We start from the raw sequence: 19,161 nt of genomic DNA on the forward strand, positions 1-19,161 counted from the left end.
AATATCACTTTAAATATGTAATAATTAGAGATGGGCGATCCACGTTTTTTCAGTTCCGATCCGATTTCGATACACAACTGCCGATACCGATACAGATTCCGATACAAGAGCTCTTTTTACTTTGTTATACTTTACATATTATTTTTTTTAAGCTAGTAAATACAGATGGAAAAAATGTATGACAAAAAATATTTAATTAGGCTACTACAAACATACATAACGTACTGTTCCACTTCATTTGTTTTAAGCGTTTTTGAGGCATTTGCAGTTCAATATGAATATCTTCAAAGCAAATATACACAAGTGGCGAATGCTTAAAATTTTAACAGTTTTTCTCCCATTGGCATCAGCGCAGTTACACTTTTGTTGCGATGGCAGCCCCTCTTGTATCTCAAGCAACGAGTTCGCAAAACAGTCCAATTAAGTTAGCGACTCCCAAATCATCCATTGCTTTGTTTTGTCTCGCAGTTGCGTGCGCTTTGTTAAATGGGATTTTCCATTAAACGCTATTCCCACCTCAAAACCTTATTTTACATAGATTGCAAAACGCTGTGCGTCCGGTTTCTGTTAAAAGCCTAAAATACTCCCAGATCGTCACGTCTTATCTTACGCTCCTCGTACTGCGAAGGGTATGCGCATGACCTCACAGCAGGCGGAAGTCACTGTACTCACACCCACTGAGTAGCAAAAAAGACTTAGGGGCAGTGATAGCGTTCGATTCGAATTCCGCAAAAACACACATGTAAAATGGGAAAGAGCTGTTGTGCGATTGATTGCCAAAAACTAAATAAGTAAGTATAGGACGTGGATCGGTCACGCATGGCCGATTCCCGATCCGTCAAATAGGTCTGGATCGGCGCCGATACCGATCCGAATATCGGTATCGGTGCATCTCTAGTAATAATATAATTTAAATATTCTGTTATTGATGGTCATTTTCAAAGGTAAACTCCGTGTGGAAAGACGGAGAGCAGCAAGGCGCCGGATTTAGCGGTTAGAAGGAAAGACACTGACTTTTAGTATTAATATCCGGTGCCGTTTTCTGGTAAATATGCTTGTGGTGAATGTGTCTGATGAATGTCGCTGCTGTGTAATTTTATTTACCCGTAATTAAGCTGTTAGTTTAGCTCGCGCCGCATTTTGGCGGCTCTTCCTGCTCGCGTCGCGCGCCATCCGACATTTCTTGAGCTATTTCGTAAACTTCAGTTCCCGCTTCGTTCGGGGAAGCTGTGCTGTTTTTATATCGTACAGAAACATAAAGTACAGGCTGCCTGATGGTATTAATAATTCTCCCTCCTGCCTACAGACTCCTGCCAGCTGACGCTGGACCCCAACACAGCAAACAGACTCCTGTCTCTGTCAGGGGGGAACAGGAAGGCGACACGGGGGGCAGAGCAGCCATATCCTGATCATCCAGAGAGATTTACCAACTGCCCCCAAGTTCTGTGCAGAGAGAGTCTGACTGATCACTGTTACTGGGAGGCTGAGTGGGATGGATATGATGCCCGGATAGGAGTGACTTATAAAGGGATCGAGAGGAAAGGATGGTATGACTGGCTGCTTGGAAACAATGACAAGTCATGGAGTCTGTGGTGTCGTCCTGACAGTTACTCTGTCTGCCACAATAGTAGACAGACTCTCATACCCATAGAGCCCTCAGGCTCCCGCAGAGTAGGAGTGTATCTGGACTGGGGGGCTGGTGCTCTGTCCTTCTACAGAGTCTCCTCTGATGGACTGACCCTCCTGCACAGACTCACCTCCTCATTCACTGAGCCCCTCTGTCCGGGGTTTGGGGTTTATGGAGACTCAGGAGTGAAGCTGCTCTCTGCTGTACTGGAGGATCCCAGCTGTAAACTGGAGAAGCTGAAGTGAGTACAGAGTGTGTGTCTGACTCGCTACAGATACTTACAGATACTTAAGAGGCACCAATAAATAAATGGATACAGCAGCACTAAGTCATTCTGCTTCTCCTATAGTGTGGACCACAGTGGAGAGTGCAGGACCAGACCAGGCTTACAGAAATGTAAGTATATTTGCATGTTTTTATTAATAATACCATCAATACTATGTTATGGTTGTATTCACACGATTGTTGTGATGAGTGTGTTTTCTGCACTGTGTGTAGATGGATTTCCATGTTTGTGTTTAGGTGAGTTTCTGTGTGTCATTTTAGACAACATCCAAATGAGAAAAACAAAACATCAAAATCATCACCTAAAACACTATCAATTCATTTAATCGTTTTTAAAAATATTTTTTACAAATACTTTATAGCTGCTCATATTGTCTTTGTGTTTGTGTGGGAGTGTAAGATGGTTAAAATATATTCTGATGTAGTTGTACATGTTTAATTTCACAAAAACAGAATCCTTTGCATTTTTTCATTTTGCACATGTGGTGAGTGTATGTGTTTTCTGTGTGAGATTCGTTAGTATTGTCCTAAGACGGCACCCGTAGGCAGTGACACCGGACTCTCTCCTCCAGTGTGAGATGTAAATTTGTATTTTTACAGGGTTAAATAATCATGAGAGAATATTCCTGATTGGCCACTGAATGCCTTAGACCATTGGTGCCCAAATCCAGTCCTGTAGGGCCAAAGCTCTGCACACTTTGGGTTCACCCTCATTTAACACCTGATTCAACTCCTTGTGCTAATTACCACACAGCTCTTGAGCTGAACAATGTTTTTCGAAATTAACGTAATAACCATCCTGTTTTTCTGAACTAATTAGATAACCTTTCTGTTTTTCAAGATGCACGATCTGTGTAGTTTAATCCGCTTTTATTGATGGTTTGTTGACGGTATTATCATTAGTTTGCCGACTTTGCGCGGCACCTATTCCGCCCCGCTTGACACCGCAGTGTTTCTCCCGGATCAGTAGCTACAGTATGACACGCTTCACGGAAATAAGCCGATGCATGTGAAATGCATTCAGAGCGGCTTTGCTGTAACTAAAGACCATATCAGACAATCGCTGCAAATACTGGATCCTGATGGAGCGCAACTCCGGCGCCAGAATCGTCTTCGGAGGCGTTTGTATCAGAATCCAGCTCAAAACCTTTATTAAATATCACTTTAAATATGTAATAATATTACTTAAATATTCTGTTATTGATGGTCATTTTCAAAGGTAAACTCCGTGTGGAAAGACGGAGAGCAGCAAGGCGCCGGATTTAGCGGTTAGAAGGAAAGACACTGACTTTTAGTATTAATATCCGGTGCCGTTTTGTGGTAAATATGCTTGTGGTGAATGTGTCTGATGAATGTCGCTGCTGTGTAATTTTATTTACCCGTAATTAAGCTGTTAGTTTAGCTCGCGCCGCATTTTGGCGGCTCTTCCCGCCGCGTCGCGCGCCGTCCGACATTTCCTGAGCTATTTCATAAACTTCAGTTCCCGCTTCGTTCGGGGAAGCTGTGCTGTTTTTATATTGTACAGAAACATAAAGTACAGGCTGCCTGATGGTATTAATAATTCTCCCTCCTGCCTACAGACTCCTGCCAGCTGACGCTGGACCCCAACACAGCACACAGACTCCTGTCTCTGTCAGGGGGGAACAGGAAGGCGACACGGGGGGCAGAGCAGCCATATCCTGATCATCCAGAGAGATTTGACAACTGCCCCCAAGTTCTGTGCAGAGAGAGTCTGACTGGCCGCTGTTACTGGGAGGCTGAGTGGGATGGATATGATGCCCGGATAGGGGTGACTTATAAAGGGATCGAGAGGAAAGGATGGTATGACTGGCTGCTTGGAAACAATGACAAGTCATGGAGTCTGTGGTGTCGTCCTGACAGTTACTCTGTCTGCCACAATAGTAGACAGACTCTCATACCCATAGAGCCCTCAGGCTCCCGCAGAGTAGGAGTGTATCTGGACTGGGGGGCTGGTGCTCTGTCCTTCTACAGAGTCTCCTCTGATGGACTGACCCTCCTGCACAGACTCACCTCCTCATTCACTGAGCCCCTCTGTCCGGGGTTTGGGGTTTATGGAGACTCAGGAGTGAAGCTGCTCTCTGCTGTACTGGAGGATCCCAGCTGTAAACTGGAGAAGCTGAAGTGAGTACAGAATGTGTGTCTGACACGCTACAGATACTTATGCATGTATGTGAAGAAGAGGCACCAATAAATAAATGGATACAGCAGCACTATGTCATTCTGCTTCTCCTATAGTGTGGACCACAGTGGAGAGTGCAGGACCAGACCAGGCTTACAGAAATGTAAGTGTGTTTGCAGGTTTTTAATTAATAATACCATTAATACTATGTTATGGTTGTATTCACACAGTTGTTGTGTTGAGTGTGTTTTCTGCACTGTGTGTAGATGGATTTCCATGTTTGTGTTTAGGTGAGTTTCTGTGTGTCATTTTAGACAACATCCAAATGAGAAAAATAAAACATCAAAATCATCACCAAAAACACTATCAATTCATTTAATCGTTTTTAAAAATATTATTTACAAATACTTTATAGCTGCTCATATTCTGTTTGTGTGGGAGTGTAAGATGGTTAAAATATATTCTGATATAGTTGTACATGTTTAATTTCACAAAAACAGAATCCTTTGCATTTGTTCTTTTTGCACATGTCGTTAGTGTATGTGTTTTCTGTGTGAGATTCGTTAGTATTGTCCTAAGACGGCACCCGTAGGCAGTGATACCGGACTCTCTCCTCCAGTGCGAAATGTAAATTTGCATTTTTACAGGGTTAAATAATCATGAGAGAATATTCCTGATTGGCCACTGAATGCCTTAGACCAGTGGTGCCCAAATCCAGTCCTGTAGGGCCAAAGCTCTGCACACTTTGGGTTCACCCTCATTTAACACCTGATTCAACTCTTGTGCTAATTACCACACAGCTCTTGAGCTGAACAATGTTTTTCCAAATTAACGTAATAACCATCCTGTTTTTCTGAACTAATGAGATAACCTTTCTGTTTTTCATGATGCACGGTCTGTGTAGTTTAATCCGCTTTTATTGATGGTTTGTTGATGGTATTATCATTAGTTTGCCGACTTTGCGCGGCACCTATTCCGCCCCGATTGACACCGCAGTGTTTCTCCCGGATCAGTAGATACAGTCTGACACGCTTCACGGAAATAAGCCGATGCATGTGAAATGCATTCAGAGCGGCTTTGCTGTAACTAAAGACCATATCAGACAATCGCTGCAAATACTGGATCCTCATGGAGCGCAACTCCGGCGCCAGAATCGTCTTCGGAGGCGTTTGTATCAGGATCCAGGTCCAAACTTTTATTAAATATCACTTTAAATATGTAATAATATTATTTAAATATTCTGTTATTGATGGTCATTTTCAAAGGTAAACTCCGTGTGGAAAGACGGAGAGCAGCAAGGCGCCGGATTTAGCGGTTAGAAGGAAAGACACTGACTTTTAGTATTAATATCCGGTGCCGTTTTGTGGTAAATATGCTTGTGGTGAATGTGTCTGATGAATGTCGCTGCTTGTAATTTTATTTACCCGTAATTAAGCTGTTAGTTTAGCTCGCGCCGCATTTTGGCGGCTCTTCCCGCCCGCGTCGCGCGCCGTCCGACATTTCCTGAGCTATTTCATAAACTTCAGTTCCCGCTTCGTTCGGGGAAGCTGTGCTGTTTTTATATTGTACAGAAACATAAAGTACAGGCTGCCTGATGGTATTAATAATTCTCCCTCCTGCCTACAGACTCCTGCCAGCTGACGCTGGACCCCAACACAGCACACAGACGCCTGTCTCTGTCAGGGGGGAACAGGAAGGCGACACAGGGGGCAAATCAGCCATATCCTGATCATCCAGAGAGATTTACCAATTGCCCCCAAGTTCTGTGCAGAGAGAGTCTGACTGATCACTGTTACTGGGAGGCTGAGTGGGATGGATATGATGCCCGGATAGGAGTGACTTATAAAGGGATCGGGAGGAAAGGAAGGGATGACTGTCTGCTTGGAAACAATGACAAGTCATGGAGTCTGTGGTGTCGTCCTGACAGTTACTCTGTCTGCCACAATTGGAAGCAGTCTCCCATACCCATACGGCCCTCAGGCTCCCGCAGAGTAGGAGTGTATCTGGACTGGGGGGCTGGTGCTCTGTCCTTCTACAGAGTCTCCTCTGATGGACTGACCCTCCTGCACAGATTCACCTCCTCATTCACTGAGCCCCTCTATCCAGGGTTTGGGGTTTATGGAGACTCAGGAGTGAAGCTGCTCTCTGCTGTACTGGAGGATCCCAGCTGTAAACTGGAGAAGCTGAAGTGAGTACAGAGTGTGTGTCTGACACGCTACAGATACTTATGCATGTATGTGAAGAAGAGGCACCAATAAATAAATGGATAAAGCAGCACTATGTCATTCTGCTTCTCCTATAGTGTGGACCACTGTGGAGAGTGCAGGACCAGACCAGGCTTACAGAAATGTAAGTGTGTTTGCAGGTTTTTATTAATAATACCATTAATACTATGTTATGGTTGTATTCAAATGATTGTTGTGATGAGTGTGGCTTTTTGCACTGTGTGTAGATGGATTTCCATGTTTGTATTTAGGTGAGTTTCTGTTTGTGTCATTTTAGACAACATGCAAATGAGAGAAATAAAACATCAAAATCATCACCAAAAACACTATCGATTAATTTAATCGTTTTTAAAAATATTTTTTACCAATACTTTATAGCTGCTTATATTGTCTTTGTGTGGGAGTGTAAGATGGTTAAAATATATTCTGATATAGTTGTACATGTTTAATTTCACAAAAAAAGAATCCTTTGCATTTGTTCTTTTTGCACATGTCGTGAGTGTATGTGTTTCCTGTGTGAGATTCGTTAGTATTGTCCTAAGACGGCACCCGTAGGCAGTGATACCGGACTCTCTCCTCCAGTGTGAGATTCGTTAGTATTGTCCTAAGACGGCACCCGTAGGCAGTGATACCGGACTCTCTCCTCAACTGCGAAATGTGAATTTGCATTTTTACAGGGTTAAATAATCATGAGAGAATATTCCTGATTGGCCACTGAATGCCTTAGACCAGGGGTGCCCAAATCAAGGCCTGTAGGGCCGGAGCCCTGCACATTTTGGGTTCACCCTCATTTAACACCTGATTCAACTCCTTGTGCTAATTACCACACAGCTCTTGAGCTGAACAATGTTTTTCCAAATTAACGTAATAATCATCCTATTTTTCTGAACTAATGAGATAACCTTTCTGTTTTTCAAGATGCACGATCTGTGTAGTTTAATCCGCTTTTATTGATGGTTTGTTGATGGTATTATAATCAGTTTGCCGACTTTGCGCGGCACCTATTCCGCCCCGCTTGACACCGCAGTGTTTCTCCCGGATCAGTAGATACAGTCTGACACGCTTCACGGAAATAAGCCGATGCATGTGAAATGCATTCAGAGCGGCTTTGCTGTGACTAAAGACCATGTCAGACAATCGCTGCAAATACTGGATCCTCATGGAGCGTAACTCCGGCGCCAGAATCGTCTTCGGAGGCGTTTGTATCAGAATCCGGGTCCAAACCTTTATTAAATATCACTTTAAATTAGGACTGGACGATATGGCAAAAATTTATATCACGATATATTTCTTGATTTTGGTCGAAACTATATAATTCCGATATCGATATGGACAATATTAAAAAGCCTCAGGAAAAAACTGCAGAGGACACACACAATGGATGTCTGCAAACTGAATTTGCAAAGTCTATAATACCTCCAGGCTCCTCCTATTAAAATTATATATATATTTTTTTTTAAATAAAAACAGTACAAAAAAAAAATAAGGTTCACTTTTTATTTGTATTTAGCCTTTACAAACAAGAAATGTGAAATAAACTATCAAATAAATAAAACTCAGCTTTTGGTACTTCCAGCTTATTAACAATAATATATTTCCATTTAAACTAGAACAGGCTGATTATTCATATACAGTCGAACCCGGTTATGTCGCCGGCCTAGGGGGTTGCCAAAAAGCGTCGAGATAACCGATGATCGAGATAACCGAAAACCAATATGGCAGCAATATATTAACATGTGCTTGAAATTTATTTATGTGCGTTAATAACTGAGAATGTACATGCACGGGTTTTTAGTGTTTTTGGCATTGCCGTGATTTGTTTGACGCGATCGGCATGCTATAAATATGTACATACATCAGGGCCGGTTCTAGACATGCATATATGAGGGGGCAGACAGAAATGTGAAGGGGGCACATGGTGGCGACAAAGGCGGGAAAGGGGTGGGGTGGTGCTCTGGATAACTGTTTTTGTCATGTAATTGGATTGCACTTTGTCAGGCCTCTGCCCTAAGACCTGTCCAACTTGGGTGTCCCACCTGAAGGCTAAGCTTCTGCTGGTGTAGCTCTTAGGGTCACTGATGCACACAAAGCCCCTGACCACAGTAAGGTGGCAATCCCTCAGGGGGAAAACTGAAAAGTAAAACAACAAAAAATAAAATAAAATATTCCTCATCAGATTAAAACAAGTAAAAACATGACATTTACCTTAATTGGATGGCCTATATCAAACAAGCTTGAACCCAACAAAACACTTTTCACTATTGCCGATATTACCAAAACTAAAAAGGGTAGGCTAAGTTATGAAAAAGAAAAAATGAATTCACCGAGTCTTGAAATATAAAACTGAAAAATAGGATTGGTCAGGGTTCATTTCACTACATGTTGTGCTTGTTATAACTAGAGTTGAGCCGGATACTCGGCTGAAACGAGTATCCGGTACGGATAAAGCACTTTTGACGAGTACGAGTATCATACGAGTAATACAAGTCAATATCTGTGCTCGGATTGAATAAAAATTCTCATTGGGTAGCTGACTGTGTCTGCGTTCTGTGATCAACTAGTCACAGCGCCCCTCCCCTACACACATACAGATTTATTGTGTTGCTGTGTCCCGCTCTGCTCACTCACACACAGAACACTGAGAAGAGAAGAGAACAGCGCTCTCTCTCTCTCTGTCTCTCCCTCAGTCACTCAGGATCGCGGGTTTTTTCCGTTAACGTTTAGGGTTTCTTCAGCTTCAGGTTTGTTTGTAGAATGCGACTCGCGTCTCTGCCTGTCGGAGTTTTTTTTTTCTTTTTTAAACTGTCAGCTGGCTCTAACCAGTTTTTTTTACTTCACGCACTGAGTGTCTGACACTTTCTTGCTGTATTTTATAAAAAAAAATAAAGGTAGTTGTGGTATAATTAATATTACAAATTAAGCTACACACACAAACTCCCCCCCCTCTCTTTCTCTCTCTCTCTGTCTCTCTCTTACTCACTCACTCACTCACACACACTCACACATACCTGGTGTAGAAATAAAAAAAATAAAAAAGAACCAAAAAAAAAGAAATCACACTGATCATAAAAAAATTAAAAGTTAAAAAAAGAAAGTTATGTTGAGATGAAAACTCTTGTTCATTACATTTTACTTCATAATTGCAACCGCATGTGTTGTATTCATTGTTGCAAAACTTCTGTATATAGTTCGTTTGTTATCGTGATCAAAACCACTGATCTGAAGCTCAATGCTGATGCTGTCATGTAAATAGTTTTCTAAGCAGTAATAAATATAACAACTTCTGATCAACCCATATCAATTGCATGCTTAAAATAACATACCGGTTAAAGCCCCGCCCATTTAAAGACAACCCGACCCACTTCCAGGTCAAACCCCGCCCACTTCCGGGTTAGGCCCCGCCCATTCCGAGTACAGATACAGATAATTCATATGGTTAACAGATACGGATACAGATAATGCTGTACTCGCTCATCCCTAGTTATAACTATGTATGTGACGAATAAAGAATCTTGAAATCTTGAAATCACAACGAACAAGTCGCTCAATGAGAATGAATGACGTAACCGACTGGCTAACCTGCTTCTAGCGCTGAGGTGGTTAAAATGGTACAGTCCACACTAGGGGTGTCTGAAATCGTTTTATATGACACAAACAGAAACTCACCTAAACCTTGTAGGAAGATTTTATCTTCAGGGATGCACCGAATATTCGGCCACCGAAAATTTTCGGCCGAAAATGGCCCAAAAGTGCATTTTCGGTTTCCGGCCGAAAGATTTTTATCACCGAAAAACACGGCCGAAACAGTATGTTGTGATGACGCAAACAGAAACCGGGGCCTGCACGTGCTTGTCTGAAGCAGCATGTCTGCGGTGTGGACGTATTTCAATATATCTGAGAAAGACCCACGGATAGCGATTTGCAAAACATGTAATGCCGAAATTTCAAGAGGGGGTGCGTCTGCAAAGACTTTCTCCACGTCGGGTTTAATTTATCACCTGAAATCCAAACATCCCGATCGCCATGCTGGATATGAGAGTGCGGTTAAGTTAAACATTTAAGTTTGAATTTTATTTTATTTTATACTGTGCATTGTTGCAATGTGCTAAATAAATATTTTCATAATTTGTAACTGATTTATTCTTTGAAACTTTAATATTAATTTATGCAATCGCAATGCCTTGATTTTACACAGTCATAGCCATAAATGCAATGGTACTAATTACTGGCATAATTTCTTTCGGTGTTTCGGTTTTTGGCCTTCGTTTCCTCTTTTTTGGTTTTCGGTTTCGGCCAAGAATTTTAATTTCGGTGCATCCCTAGTTATCTTTCTTTAAAAAAAAAAAGAAAAGAAAAATGTTAAGACCCCCCAACTGCTATTTTTGTCTATTTGGGGGGGTCTTGATCGGGGGGTACTGGGGGGTACAGTACCCCCCGATCAAGACCCCCCCCAAATATACAAAAATAATTCGAACCATGATCTCACGAGTCTCTATGATTTTGACGAGAGAGAGTGCTGCTTCCTCTAAACCTCCCGCAATCGCGCAGCTCATTTCGCTCTGCCCTGCCTACTGAGAAACTGGCTCATTTGCATGCTAACAGTGATTGGATGTTTAGCTGGGGGGAGGGTGAGTGGGGGATCTCTGCCGAGTGCCGTGTGAGCCCGCGCACAAACAGAACGCGGAGGGAAAGAGCGAACAAGAAGTGAAACTTATCATCTCGTTTGTGCCTTTTTCAGTGGATTTTTCAGCTCTTATAGTAAATCTTGTCCATATTCAGTTTGTGGTTAATTATTATTTTCTTCCTCAACTTCTAAAAGTTTGATTTAAGGGGGCAGGACGTTTGCTTAAGGGGGCGTTGCCCCCTCTTGCCCCAGCGTAGAGCCGGCCCCGACATACATATTGGCTAACAAAAGGCATATGTGCACCAACTAACAGCAGAGATTTACCAGTATACAATAAAAACCACCGTCGTTTCTCGATACAAACCTTTAATTATGTTCTCCAACATTGAAAACACAGATCGCTCACAAAATCACAAAAAACCTGCGGGGTGTACTGTAGTTCGTTTTTACAAAAAGCTAACCAGTGTCAAAATTAAATTCACGAGTCATTTCGCTCTGACACAGCTCTGAAAAGTATCATACACGCGGTTACTATGGTTTCTTTACAAAGTCTAAAATGCTTTGTTGCTTTTGCCTTTAACAGTCTGCATGAAAACAAATGCTTCAATATTATTTATGCTGTCTAAAAAAGTTTTACCTGGATCGCGTTTCACAGCTGCGTTGTTCAGCAAATTACCATGCGAATGCGATTTGAATACACCCTGTTTAGCGAATACACCTTGTGATACATTTTTAAAAGCCGGCGAATCGTCACGGGGATCGAGATAACCGATGTTAAGTGGTGATTTTGGCCCTCTTTTGTGCTCGAGATATTAGGGTTCGGCGACATAAAAGAATCGACATAACCGATGAGAAAATGCTAAGACAAAGAGGGAATTTGGCGGTTCCACTTCAAAAACGTCGACTTAATAGGGTTGGCGAGTTAACCGAAGACGAGATAAGTGGGTTCAAATGTATATCGAAATATCGGAAATGTGTTTGAAAATCGTATCACCGTTATTGAAAAAATTCTATCGCGATATATATTGATATCGAATTATTGTCCAGCCCTACTTTAAATATGTAATAATATTATTTAAATATTCTGTTATTGATGGTCATTTTCAAAGGTAAACTCCCTGTAGAAAGACGGAGAGCAGCAAGGCGCCGCACGCGCCGGATTTAGCGGTTAGAAGGAAAGACACTGACTTTTAGTATTAATATCTGGTGCCGTCTTGTGGTAAATATGCTTGTGGTGAATGTGTCTGATGAATGTCGCTGCTTGTAATTTTATTTACCCGTAATTAAGCTGTTAGTTTAGCTCGCGCAGCATTTTGGCGGCTCTTCCCGCCGGCGTTGCGCAGCATCCGATATGGAGGTATTATTGGTGCAAAACACCTGAGCATCTGTAACAGTGCAATCTGTAGCTGTAGAAAAGAGTCACGTGTATCAGTAAATTTGAAGTCGCGCGCCGTCCGACGTTTCCTGAGCTATTTCATAAACTTCAGTTCCCGCTTCGTTCGGGGAAGCTGTGCTGTTTTTATATTGTACAGAAACATAAAGTACAGGCTGCCTGATGGTATTAATAATTCTCCCTCCTGCCTACAGACTCCTGCCAGCTGACGCTGGACCCCAACACAGCACACAGACGCCTGTCTCTGTCAGGGGGGAACAGGAAGGTGACACGGGGGGCAGAGAAGCAGCCATATCCTGATCATCCAGAGAGATTTGACTTCCGCCCCCAAGTTCTGTGCAGAGAGAGTCTGACTGGCCGCTGTTACTGGGAGGCTGAGTGGGATGGAGATGCAGCCCTGATAGGAGTGACTTATAAAGGGATCGGGAGGAAAGGAGGGAGTGACTGTGAGCTTGGATTCAATGACAAGTCATGGAGTCTGTGCTGTAATCCTGACAGTTACTCTGTCTGGCACAATAATAAAGAGACTCTCATACCCATAAAGCCCTCAGGCTCCCGCAGAGTAGGAGTGTATCTGGACTGGGGGGCTGGTGCTCTGTCCTTCTACAGAGTCTCCTCTGATGGACTGACCCCCCTGTACAGACTCACCTCCTCATTCACTGAGCCCCTCTATCCAGGGTTTGGGGTTTATACTATAAACTCCTCAGTGTCACTGTGACGTGTTGCTGGTTCTCCTGGCAAAAAGGTAAAATCTCTGCTTTTTAACCTTTATAATCCTTTTTACTCTGAAATGTATGTTTGAGGGGGTTCCGGTGACGTCACCACCTAGAATGGCAGCCTAGAGGAATAGCTCCTCCGGTAATAATATATTTTTCGCCTCATAATATAGTCAAATATAAAATTACTCGATAACAGTTGATTTGATAAGTGAGGCCAGAATGGGGAAAAGGGATGCAAATAAAAAAGACACAACTGATGAGTCGTTAGGTGCAGAAAATACGGCGAGCGGTGATGGGGCTAATGCTAACTCCCCTCAGGACATAGCAAGCTTAGCGAAAGTGTTGGAAGGGATATGGGACTTTCGGAAGGACACAAAACAACAACTAAATGATATTAAAACTGAGCTCGCTACTGTTAATCATAAGATAGGGGAGGTGGAGACGCGAATAGAAAAAGTGGAAGACCGTGTTGAAAATATAATAATAATAGATACTTTATTGATCCCCGTGGGGAAATTGTTTTTACGCCTCCCTCAACTTGCTCTTTGTAGAGTAAGCTGTCTGTGAAGGGCAGCCATCTGTTGGGGCGCCCAGGGAGCTGGGGGTTAAGGGTCTTGCTCAAGGACCCACAGACGTGCTGAGGCTGGGCTTGAACCAATGACCTTGTGATTACAGGCACACAGGCTTAGCCCACTGAGCCACACGCTGCAAGTGGAGCAAGTGCTAAGCAAGATGATAAAAGTGATGAAACAGCAAGAAAGCAAACTACTTGATCAGGAAGGGAGATCTCGACGGAAGAATATGAGGGTATACAATATTCCAGAAGGAACGGAGGGGTCGTCTACGGAAGAATTTGTGAAAAAGCTATTACGGGACACGCTGGAAATTCCCCCAACCACTGATCTCGGCATTGAGAGTGCGCACCGGGTGCTCGGCCCGAGGACTTCCGAGGACAGAAACGATAAGCCGCGGTCCATTGTGATTAGATTTCTCCGCTACAAAATCAAAGACGAGATTTTACGCAAAGCTTGGGGAAAGAAGAGGGTGTTGATGAATGAGAGACTAATATATTTTGATCACGACTATCAAGTCTTACGAAAACGTAGGGACTACTTTGAAGCAAAGCGCCTGTTAAAGGAGAGGAATATTCGATTCCAAACTCCGTTCCCTGCTAAACTACGAGTCTTCTACAAAGAAGGGATAAAGCTGTACCACACAGCGGATGAGGCGACAACAGATATGAAAGATAGAGGTCTGCCCGTCAGCGTAATTGCACCGAGAGAGAGTCTGGCTGAACAGTTGTCCCGCACAGCCTGGAACATAGTGGACAGAGCAGGTAAACGGGGAAGGAGAGAGGAGCGAGAGCGAGGCATCAGAGAGAGACTGCGAGGTTTCAGAAGACATACCTCACCTCACCCAGAGGAGTCATGATTTACTAATCTCGAAGAGCTGGTGGGCTAAATAGAACTTTACATACAACGAGCAATTTTCGTCCGAATATATAATTGAAATGTGTTTAAACTAGCTTCTTTTTTTTTTTCTCTTTGCGTTTGTCCTCTTTTTCCCAACTGAAACAAGAAAATATATAAAGGAGGAATAGGGACTTTTTTCATGTTCGCTTCAAATTGTTTTAGTTACTATTTCATGGGCTGTAGTGGGGGCCCCTTGCCGAAAGGTGGGATAGATTTCCCCCCACTGCTAGACTTTATTTCTAGCTTTGTTCAGGGTTAGTTGTTTGATAATGTCACTGAGGCAGGTACACATCTAGTGGAATTGTTTAAAAAAGCTTATAAATCAGGTATGAGCAAGGGTATAATTTCAGGCTTTTATACAGGGCTGTGGAGTCGGTAGATAAATGCTCCGACTCCGACTCCTCAGTTTCTAAATCTTCCGACTCCGACTCCCCGACTCCTCTGTATGTATATACTATGCTAATGTATTTTCTACATCCATTGAAGGAAAGGAAGGCAACATACATGTCATTTCACCACAGAACTACTGGCTAGGAAGCCAACACTCTACTATAATGCCAGATTAAAGACAAACACAATGAAAACAAGGATTTTGCCACCGACCGATGTGCGTGTACAATCGCGGCAATTGATTGGCGGCCGCAGATTGCGGGTGTCCACATGGACGGGCAGATCCAGCTTGCCGAAAATCTCGACCACCGCCCCCATCCAAAGTAATGTGATGCCTCTGTCTGCTGCAGTGGCTGTCTCCTCTGTCAGCCAGCCGGAAGTTTAGTGCATTGTGTCACTCACCGGCCAGCTGAACAGCAGAACGAGCCTCTGCTGGAGACAGGTAGGGAGATCTGTGTTCTCGGCTCCTTCGGCCCCCTTCACTAGCGCATAGCGAAGGGGAGCTGACGGAGCTGAGAACACACCAGATGATTTTTCAGGCGTTTGACGCGTGATGACTCGTTGAACGGCCGAAAAATCGGCAGTGCATCTGTAAATGTATGGGGGGCTTTAGGCTAGGTTCACAGTTCCCTGTAACAGTGGAACACGACACAATGGAAAGCGGTGCCGCACCTTACCTGTGCATTACATCCCATATAGTGACGCATACAGTCAATGAAAAGCATGCTTCATGGTTACTTGACATGTTCGTTTTGTGGTAACATTATGCACTGCATGCATTGGGCTTTATTCTTACAGCAGAGAAGTAGTTCATTATGATTGTTTGTGAATTGGGACATTTCAACTTACTTTTTTAATTCCCATTTAAATTTAGTAGGAGTCGGAGTCGGTTAACTTTTTGCCGACTCCGACTCCGACTCCAGGTACCCAAAATTGTCTCCGACTCCGACTCCTCGACTCCGACTCCACAGCCCTGCTTTTATAAGGGGTTATTAACTCTTAAAACACACTCAACTTCATATATTAAAGAAAAATGGGAAAAAGAAGGAAGGATTACTATATCTGAGGAAGAATGGACAACAGTATGGAAATCTCAGTGGAAATGCACTAGGTCACAAAATTGGAAAGAGTTTGGATGGAAGACTATTATAAGATATTTTATTTCACCAATTCAGACGTCTCACTATAGTATACTTCATTCTGTTGGAGAAATTGTGGGTATCAAAAAGCTCACCATTACCATATTTTTTTGGGACTGCCCTCTCATAAAAGAATATTGGAAAGTAATCCACAGTACTCTACAAAACATTTTTATGTGTGATATACTGCTAGAAAGCAAAACAATATATTTTGGATGTATTGATCGAGTGGTTGAAACGAGATAAATATTTAATGAATATATTGTTGGCAGCTCCTAAGAAATCTATTACCAAGAAATGGTTATCACAGGAAAGCCCAACATTAAACATGTGGACGGACATTATAATAGACATTTATAAAATGGAAAAGATAACAGCATTGGTTAATCAGACATTGGAACAATTTACCTTAAATTGGGATAAATGGGTTAAATATGTAAAATCTAACAGGCCTGACCTTATTTTTATTTTTTATTAGGTTGTATCCAGAGCATGTGAGCGGAGCGGAATTTCTAATTAAGGCTGGAGCGGTCGCTTTGTCTCGCTCCAATTTCGCTCCGATACCGCTCACACTACAATTCTGAGGCGTGCCCGAATCTACCCAGAATTCATCTGTACAATTATCAAGACTGTTACACAAATTGGCCGAGATGGAATTCGCAAAGTATTTCACAAAGGAAACGGATAAATCATACAAGTGTACTATTCTTATCAAACGTATAGATGACAAGAATGTACAGCAAGAACAACAATGTGGTGAAACTGTTTCAGTGAGTAAAGATTCACTTTGGAATCACTTTTCTCAGAAACATGAGTGTGCTACGCGAACAAGCGGAAGCCAGAGCAAAACGCGTGCAAGTTTTATATGGTTGTAGCATATCAAGTCTATAAAGTAAATTAAAGTATAAAAGCCTATAAAGTAAATATTGGTAATCAAATAAATTCGTTTTGTCATTCAAAGTAGGTCTAATAAGATTTTTTTTAATTTCACGTAACGTAAAATTTTATTTTAGAGACGTGCTGCATCAACAGAAAAAAATTGAGGAATTTAAAACGTGTCTATATTCTTTAGGCTATTAAACCCACTGATTCCTTTATTTTTAAGCCTATTTTTGTGTGGAATGCCATTTCCAAACCTGTCCGTTGTTGCCGATAGGTTGCTTAAAAATAAATATTTTCTGTTATGACTGGCAATGTTGCCGTTGCTCATATTTCTTTATGACATAAGGCTTCGGTTTAAGGTGACATTTGTTAGGCATGCAGATTATTTGTTCCTCTTTTAAATTGGAGCGAGCGTGGAGCGATTTGACTGGAGCGGGAGGACATTTTAGTGGAGCGAGGAGCGGTGTTGAGCGGAGCAGCTTAGTGCGAATTAGAGCGGAGGAGCGGGCGTGGCCAACAGCCTCGTGAGCGAGGAGCGGAAATTCTCACCGCTCCGCTCACATGCTCTGGTTGTATCTTATTGATCACTCCCTTTTTGTATATAGTTTTATGTATGTATTTTTTTTTCTTATGTTATGTGTCTTATATTGATATGCATAATTTGAAGTGTATTTGGGTATATATCAATAAAAAGTGAATAATAAAAAAAAAAGAAATGTATGTTTGACAAAAATAACAGTTTTTCTCTCTGACTAAAATGTAACTAAATGTAATCCTGATGAGTGGGGGGGGGGGGCTTTCCCCCTCCCCTGTATATGTACATTTTATATATTTATGCCTATTTACTGTATTTCCTCCCTGTATAATGACAATAAAGGCTTTCTGTTCTGTCCTATTAATGTCCTGCTTCAGCGTCACCCAAAGCATGACTGAGTAACATAATGAAACCACAGTCTGGTGGATTAAATTAAATAAATTCACTTCACTACTAACACAATTAGAGTAAATCAGTGTAAATAGTAACCATTTAACTGAAGACATAACAGAAACAAAAATCACTGGAAAATATAATTATATCCTGTTGCTGCCCTGGTTCAGTGGAATGAAGTAAATAAAATTATTTATTTGATTAAATAATGAAATTTGTTTTATCAAATAATAACCCCACCCCCACCCCACTGCAAATTCTTGTTACGCCCCCGTCGGACAGAAGGGGCAGGTGCCCACCCACTCTCGCCACCCGCACTGGTCGATCGCAGAGGTAGTCTGGGTAGATCGTATGGCATAAAAAATAGCGGATGGACGACGCGTTCAACCGCACCAGCTGCTGCCAAACTCCAGCAAGCGGCCGAGTCGCCTAGTTAGCCTCCAATTTATTTCTATTAAACTTAAGAAAGGGTATAAAAATGAATGGGGGAGCTGGACCAAGTAAGAAGCCAAAAACCTGCCACTTCCATACGGAATGCGGGGGGGGACTGTTTTTTTCCCCACCATGTCATATTCGAAGTGCATTTGCCTCATCTGTCAGGCCCAATCCCAAACCGGTCCCTACACACTCCGCCTCACCACTCCGCCTTCGTTTGCGCGTTCCCGAGACCCGTCGCCATGTTGAAGTGTGCCTCAAAGCCCCAAGAGTGTCCAGCTGCAGTCAAGAGTGCCCAGCTGCAGACGCCTGCCCCTCCTTTAGCGAGTCAGCAACGATGGTGGCTCGCGCGATTTCACTACCACTTCCATATCCCATAATTCCTAGCGCACAGGAAACAGAACAGCGCGATAATTTAATAATTGGATTCTAACAGCACTGTGAAATACACATAGAAAGTCTATGTTATATGTTATAATTCATTGCTGCCGAAAAAAAATTAGGAAAGCAGTTATTTATAGCTGGTCAGTACAGATCGATTTTATCGTGATCCGATTACGAGAGATTTTGTGTACTTTTCAAACTAGAAACCACGCGAAGAAACATTCGTACGCAAACTCTATCAACATCACACCAGCAATAATAACAGCATATTTGCCTGTTTTTTCCTCTACATATCTGGATCTGGTATTTGGTACAGAAGTAATGCGTAATGTTTTATGCGTGTAAACTAAGTTAGCTATGGTAGAAATTGTACAATCGTCAATATGACACATGTACATACTTAAAACCGACGTAGCCGTCGTCTTCTCGCATTAGATAAACTTTGTGCTTTTTAAAAATAACTGATATGTCATTAAAGAAAATACAATACAGCTTCTTGATGGATCCATTTCGTCAAA

General features: G+C 42.3%; 2 protein-coding genes across 2 annotated transcripts in view; both read left to right on the forward strand.

Moving 5' to 3' along the window:
• LOC140588811 (uncharacterized) overlaps positions 1–14,537 on the forward strand; it is a 34,483-nt gene extending 19,946 nt beyond the window's left edge. The window contains exons 8-12 of the mRNA XM_072711083.1: positions 3,493–4,054; positions 4,169–4,215; positions 5,679–6,240; positions 6,355–6,401; positions 12,489–14,537. Of these exons, the coding sequence (XP_072567184.1) occupies positions 3,493–4,054; positions 4,169–4,215; positions 5,679–6,240; positions 6,355–6,401; positions 12,489–13,012 (1,742 nt within the window). The 3' untranslated portion in view covers positions 13,013–14,537. The remainder of the gene's footprint in view (positions 1–3,492; positions 4,055–4,168; positions 4,216–5,678; positions 6,241–6,354; positions 6,402–12,488) is intronic.
• Positions 1–19,161, forward strand: part of LOC111841218 (uncharacterized) — a 167,562-nt gene that overhangs the window by 33,783 nt on the left and 114,618 nt on the right. The window lies entirely within an intron of this gene.

This window comes from Paramormyrops kingsleyae, chromosome 4 (genome assembly GCF_048594095.1).
Source record: "Paramormyrops kingsleyae isolate MSU_618 chromosome 4, PKINGS_0.4, whole genome shotgun sequence".
Lineage (NCBI taxonomy): Eukaryota > Metazoa > Chordata > Actinopteri > Osteoglossiformes > Mormyridae > Paramormyrops > Paramormyrops kingsleyae.